The 6,488-nt window shown below is 45.0% G+C and overlaps 1 protein-coding gene across 1 annotated transcript; it reads right to left on the reverse strand.

Annotated features, from left to right (window-relative positions):
• Positions 1-732: 732 nt before the first annotated feature.
• LOC139435440 (uncharacterized) lies at positions 733-5,569 on the reverse strand. The gene is made up of 2 exons (XM_071206113.1): positions 4,275-5,569; positions 733-4,241 (listed from the first exon to the last, which is right to left on the reverse strand). The coding sequence occupies exons 1-2, from the start codon at positions 5,418-5,420 to the stop codon at positions 3,510-3,512; spliced, it is 1,878 nt and encodes a 625-aa protein (XP_071062214.1). The 5' UTR covers positions 5,421-5,569; the 3' UTR covers positions 733-3,509.
• Positions 5,570-6,488: the final 919 nt, after the last annotated feature.

Below are 6,488 nucleotides of genomic sequence, written 5' to 3' on the forward strand. Positions count from 1 at the left end.
TCTCTCTCTCTCTCTCTCTCTCTCTCCGTCTCTCTCTCTCTCCGTCTCTCTCTCTCTCCGTCTCTCTCTCTCTCTCTCTCTCTCTCTCTCTCTCGTCTCTCTCTCTCTCTCTCTCTCTCTCTCTCTCTCTCTCTCTCGTCTCTCTCTCTCTCTCTCCGTCTCTCTCTCTCTCCGTCTCTCTCTCTCCGTCTCTCTCTCTCTCTCCGTCTCTCTCTCTCTCTCTCTATCTATCTCTAAAGGGGCTTTATTGGCATGAAAGTTAAATTAAACAATGTTGCCAAAGCATCACAATACAAAAACATTAACATACATTTCAAATGTTTACATATTATTGATGATATATATACAGTGATATAATTACATTTCAACACGTGTGTGTGTGTGTCATTCACTGTCCCTCAGGTTGTGGCATGTGTATACATATTGGGCAGCAAGGTGTGCCTTGTCTCCTTCTCCTAGGAGTACTCTCAGTCTTGAGAGGTCATCAACCTCCTTGAAACCTGGGATTACAGAGTTCAACTTGTTCCAGTAAACGCTCCTTACTTCGTTGAATGTTTGGCACTTCAGGAGGAAGTGCATCTCTGTCTCGGTCTCACCTGTCGTACAGTGACCACATATTCTGTTCTCTTTTGGTTGCCAGGATCTTTTGAGTCTTCCTGTTTCGATTGCCAGTCTGCAATTCTGCATGTAAAGACTCTGTTGGATGTTTGTCCCAGCGGGCATAGCTCTGGTGACTGAGTGGACCCCATACTTCACTACCGTACAGCGCAATGGGCTGGATCACACTATCAAAGATTTTGAGCCAGATTTTAACTGGAATTTGGACATTATAAAATGTTCTCTTAATTGCATTTAGAGCTCTTCTGGCTTTTTCTTTGAGTGCATTCACTGCCATGTTGAAACTTCCCGATGCTGTTATGGTTAAACCGAGGTAGGTGTAACTCATACTATGTTCGATGATATGATTGTTTATGGTAAACTGGTATTTGTTCTCCTGACATCTGGGGCGTTTTTGGAAAACCATGACATTAGTTTTCTTCATATTGACTGCCAGGGCCCAGTCCTTACAGTACTGGTCTACTATGTCCAGCTGCTGTTGGAGTCCTTGTTCAGTAGGAGACAGCAGAACAAGGTCATCAGCATAAAGCAGACACTTCACCTCTCTATCTAGGAGGGAGAGGCCAGGAGCAGCACAGTGATCCAACTGAACAGCAAGTTCATTTATATATATATTAAATAAAGTGGGACTTAAATTGCAACCCTGACGAACGCCTCTTCTCTGGGTGAAGAATTCAGTTTGTTTGTCTCCAATTTTAACAGCACATTTATTCTCTAAATACATTGATTTAACCAGATCGTACATTTTGCCCCCTATACCACAATGTAGAAGTCTATAATAGAGCCCTTCGTGCCAAATAGAGTCGAAAGCTTTTTTGAAATCAATGAAACAAGTGAATATTTTACCATGTTGTGTTTGGTGTACATGTTTGTTAACTAAAGTGTGAAGGGTATACACATGGTCGGTGGTGCGGTGTTTTGGAAGGAAGCCAATTTGATTTTTACTCAAGATGGATTGTTGGTTAAGGAAATCTTGTATTCTTTTATTTAGAATGCTACAGAATAATTTCCCCAGACAGCTGCTGACACAGATGCCACGGTAGTTATTAGGGTCTGATTTGTCTCCACTCTTATGAATGGGGGAAATGAGCCCTTTGCACCAGATGTCAGGAAAACATCCTGACTGCAATCTCCTGCATCTCTGGGGTGCTGCATCGGAGCATTTCGTTTTTAATGTTGTCTGGGCCACAAGCTTTCCTTGGCCGGAGAGATTGTGTCTGTGTGGTCAATTCTTCCCAAGTCATTGGGAAATCAAGAGGGTTTTGGTTGTCTTTAATAGTTTCTTCTAATGTTTGGAGTTTCTCTTTTGTAATACACTGATTTGAATTTATTAGATTTATTGGTATGTCTTTGTACAAACTTTCAAAATGTTCTCTCCAGATGTCACCGTTTTGGATGGGTAATGCTTGTGGTTGTTTTGTGTTGAAGTTGTTCCACAGATCCCAGAATTGATTTTGATCAATGGCTTTCTCAATATCCTCAAGTTTCATGTGGGTATAATTTTGTTTTTTGTTCCTTATTGTACATTTATATTTGTTTAAGACGTCATTGTATCTAATGCGTAAGGCTGGGTTGTTTGGTTGCCGATGTTTTTCATTTGCTATTTTTCTCAGGTCTTTTCTGATGGTCTTGCATTCTTGGTCAAACCATTTGTCAGCGTTTTGCCTTTTAACAGGCTTCCGTTTTTGCTTTATAAGGTCAGCTTTAATAGCTGCCTTGTGAAATATCATATTGATATAATCAATGGCCATGTTTACACCATCTTTGGTAGGACCATATTGATTTTGGTCAAATAGTGACATGTCATTTATCAGATCAGGTGAGTTCAAGGCCATGGTGAATTTGTCTCCACTGTCTGGGGCCCATCTGTAAGTAGGATGTAATGTGTACAGCTTACTGGGTTCCCTTGTTGTGTCACTCATTGGACCTGAGAGTTTAAAGAACACATTGATTTGGTTGTGGTCTGAAAAGGGGGATTGCTGTCTGACAGTGAATGCACTGATAGTGGAGGGGTCCATGTCAGTGATTGCATAGTCTACTACACTAGACCCTAGAGCTGAGGAGTATGTGAATCTCCCTAAAGAGTCCCCTCTGAACCTCCCGTTCACTATGTACAGGCCTAAGGCCCGACAGAGATGCACTATCTCTTTGCCATTCTGATTGATTTCAGAGTCAAGGCTGTTCCGATGGCTGACGGTTGGTGTGGTAAACAGGGGGGGTTCACCAAATACATGGTGGCTGCCCTGTGGGTCTATGACATCAGGTTCAATTCCTGTTCGTCCGTTCAGATCTCCAGTTAGAAGCACATTTCCCTGGGCCTGAAAATAGGCGATTTCTGAATGGAGAGTTTCAAAAATGTCTTCTTCAAAATAAGGAGAATCTACTGGGGGAATATAAATAGCACACACGTATAGATTCCTGTCAGTTATGCCCAGGGTTTGATCTAACCTTAGCCAAATGTGGGATTTACCTTGTTTTACTACTGAGATCTGACGGCAAAGATCTCCTTTATACCACACCAAGATCCCCCCCGATGTTCTGCCCTTGCGTATGTTTTTTGATTTTATAGAGGGCACCATGACTTCATTATAACCTGGAGGACAGTGAGTGAGCAGATCATTTTTACACCATGTTTCTGTTAATATAATTAGATCAACATCTTTGATAGATTCTAAGAACTCTGGATTCTCACTCTTGACCTCAAAGGTTGAGGAGTGGAGTCCCTGAATATTCCAACAGCTTATATGAAAAGAACGCATCTTTTTTTTCAAAAACAAACAATCAAAATGAACCTGTATAGTGAGACAAATATATATAAAAAAAAGAAAAAACTATTTTCACTAATATTACTATTACTACTGATTACTACGATAACATATATATGTAATGTCTTAGCTGGACAGAAGTCGGGTGCACAGGGTGTGCAGCATTATCCTGATGTCTCCCAGTTCAGAGGTAGCAGGGGGAGGGAGGGTGGCAGCAGGCTGGGCTACAACTGCAGCATAGCTCCGCTGCTGTAGGCGGGGAGGGAGACGAGGAGCAGCTGTTGCTGCATATCTCTGCTGCTGATGTTGTGCAGGTGTTGAGCTGGGTGAAAGTAGCCTCCTCTGGGTGTGTTGGGGGCGTGGGGAGTGGGAGGTCCAGGCTGAGCTGTTGTGTCTCCTCACAGCAGGGGTGGTGATCCTGGGGTGGTGATGGGGAGGAAGCGGTCTGGGAGGGTCTATTGGGCCTCTAGAGGAGGGGGTGGGAGGGGTGCGTCCCAGGGCTGCATCTTTGAGGGTCTTTGCAAATATCCCCACCCTCTCTCTGTGTAGGTGGAGTCCATCATAGAGGTCCCAGGGGCCAATGGTTGAGTGGAGGGCCAGGTGGACATTTGGTAAGGTGGCACATCCTTTTCTGATCTCCATATTAATGTCATGGATGACATGAGGAGGGGTGTCTGTCCTAGGCAGCAGGGTGGAGACCACAATGCGGGTGTCGGGGAATTCCTTACTGGCCTGCTCCGCCATTTTCCTCACTGCCTCAGCAGTGTCCCTACGGAGGCTGTGCAGGTCATTTGTTCCCGTGTGGATCACCAGGTACTGAGGGCTCCTGAGGGTCTCCTTTTTCAACAGCTTCATGGCCTGGCCTGTGGTGCTGCAGTGTTTAGACAGCACCTGGCCTGTGGTGCTGCAGTGTTTAGACAGCACCTTTTTATCAGGAAAAAGCTTTCTTGGGTCCAGGAACTTCCCGTTTGAGTCAGCCAGCAGGACCACTTGTGGGTCTTGTTCTTCAGGCTGAGTAGAGGGAGGCTGGGGTGGGCAGAGCTGGCTGTGGGCAGCTGGCTGTGTGGGTGTATCAGGAGGGGCCAGGGTGTTGTTGGGCTGGGTGCTGAGCAGAGAGGGTGGGCCAAGGACACTGGCAGGGAGAGTCTGTGTCTCTCTACTCGTCATTGTGAGGACTGATGAGAGTTTCTCTGTCAGGTGCTGGACCTGCCTGGTGAAGCTCTTCTCTCTACACTCAGCATCCTCCCTCACCTTGGCTAACTGAACACGGAGCACACTGTTCTCCTGTTTGAGTGCCTCTACACTTCCTCTGAGGTCAGATGCCAAGGCCTCGTTGTCGCTCTTGAGCTGCTGGAGGTCCTCTTTAAGCTGCTGCAGAGTGTTGTCTGGGGGACCAGACTGCCTGGCCTGGGTCCGCTCTTTGAATTCTGCAAAGTCCAGCTCCAGCAGGGCCACACTCTCCTTCAGCCGATTGTTGGAGCTGGCCGGTGTGGGAGGGGCAGAGATGGACAAGGTGTTGGGATTCTCTATTGGGCTCTCATCACCTTCGCTGTCAGAGGGGACACCAGAGGGGACATCAGAGGGGACATTGATCCTCTTTGTGTCCACCTCAGCTTTCAACAGGGGGAATGCCTCTTGGAATGACTCCAGGTTGGCTTCATTCCCTTGGACCATGACCTTTCCTTTGGTGTAGTATGTGATGGTGAGCAGAGGGTCATCTTTGTCAAGGTGTTCATCTTTACAGATTTTTAATCTGCCTCCTGAGCCGATGCCCTCTCTGGAGACGTGTGCATACTTGCTGCACAGAGTATCTTTCCAGATGTAGATGGAGTCAGTGAAGAATATGAGGTTGTTCTTCTTCCTTCCTTCTCTTTGTTGGGCATAGTCAGTGAAGAGGACCTCTGGGTTTCCACACAGTGTCTTCTCCTTGTGTTTGTCCTTTGCATTTACACTCTTGCATTTAGCAGGATATACAATCTCTCTTCCCTCTGCTCTGAGAGCTGAGAAGTTATTTTTTGCCTGCTGGACAGTTTCCATGGCGACCACTTGTTTTGTTCCAAAGAGATGCTAGGCTAATTAATTAGCTTTTTCTAGCTTACAAATACTTTTCTTTTCCTTTCTTCTTATCTTCATGAAATAATTCACAGTTTATAATGTTTCGCTACCTTCTTTGGTGCAGCTCCTTCCAACAGTGGCAGGTAACAGCTCACAGCTAGCAGCCCACAGCTAGACGGTTGACAGTTGTCAGTTGGTAGTTGAAAGCTAGTTTGTAGTTTCAACTCAAAAATACATCCAAAAATTGCGTTTCTTCCTCTGTTTTCTGTCGATCAATGTCGTTAACTCTTCTTTGGAGTTAATTCTGAAGAATAATTTCAGATTTTCCTATAAAATGTCTCACTTTTTAGGTCCAATTTCGATTTTTTGTTCAGCAGCTCATTTCTGATGCAGCTACTCAAAACAAAACAAATCTCTCTCTCTCTCTCTCTCTCTCTGCTCCGTATCAGCTGCTCGGTGCCGCTCAGCGTCTCTCTCTCTCTCTACACAGCGGATCCGCTGCCCGTTTAACAGCCTCATCTTTGTCAAACGTTCTTATGATCTTTCTCTAACACGTAATGAAGGTTATTAAGCGTTTTAGCTCCTGTGTTGTTAATATTGACCCATTTCCTTTATGAAGTGAAGCAGCCTCCCTGTCTGTGTCCTCGCGCTGTCCTCATATCCCCGGACCCCCAGACTCGGAGGAGCAGGATGTCAGTATTGTTTATGAAGCAGGGTATAGAAAGTACATTATTTTACAAACAGTGAGCAGCTGTGTGCTGCAGGACATGTGTACGCGTGCAAGCGTCTTTGAGTTGTAGAAAAGCGCTAGGCCTCTAGGCTATACATATGTGTCATTATTATTATTATTAGGTTATGTCCTATGTGTTGGACATGTGTGGTTGGACTCTGTCTCACAGGCAGTGTAACATCAGAGGACACTGGGCCAATCGTACTTTCTCAAACTTTCAATTCAACAGTATGAAGTGATTTGTAAATAGGAATACAGATTTGACTTAATGTTTTCATAAATATATTTTTCTCCCAGTTTGTCATGGGACTTATTTTGAC

Source organism: Pseudochaenichthys georgianus, chromosome 16 (genome assembly GCF_902827115.2).
Source record: "Pseudochaenichthys georgianus chromosome 16, fPseGeo1.2, whole genome shotgun sequence".
NCBI classification, from domain to species: domain Eukaryota; kingdom Metazoa; phylum Chordata; class Actinopteri; order Perciformes; family Channichthyidae; genus Pseudochaenichthys; species Pseudochaenichthys georgianus.

Coding starts and splice junctions, on each gene's coding strand:
- LOC139435440 (XM_071206113.1), bottom strand. CDS start 5,420: ATGGAAACTGTCCAGCAGGCAAAAAATAACTTCTCAGCTCTCAGAGCA. Junction 4,242..4,274: donor ACTGCAGCACCACAGGCCAG/GTGCTGTCTAAA, acceptor ACCACAGGCCAG/GCCATGAAGCTGTTGAAAAA.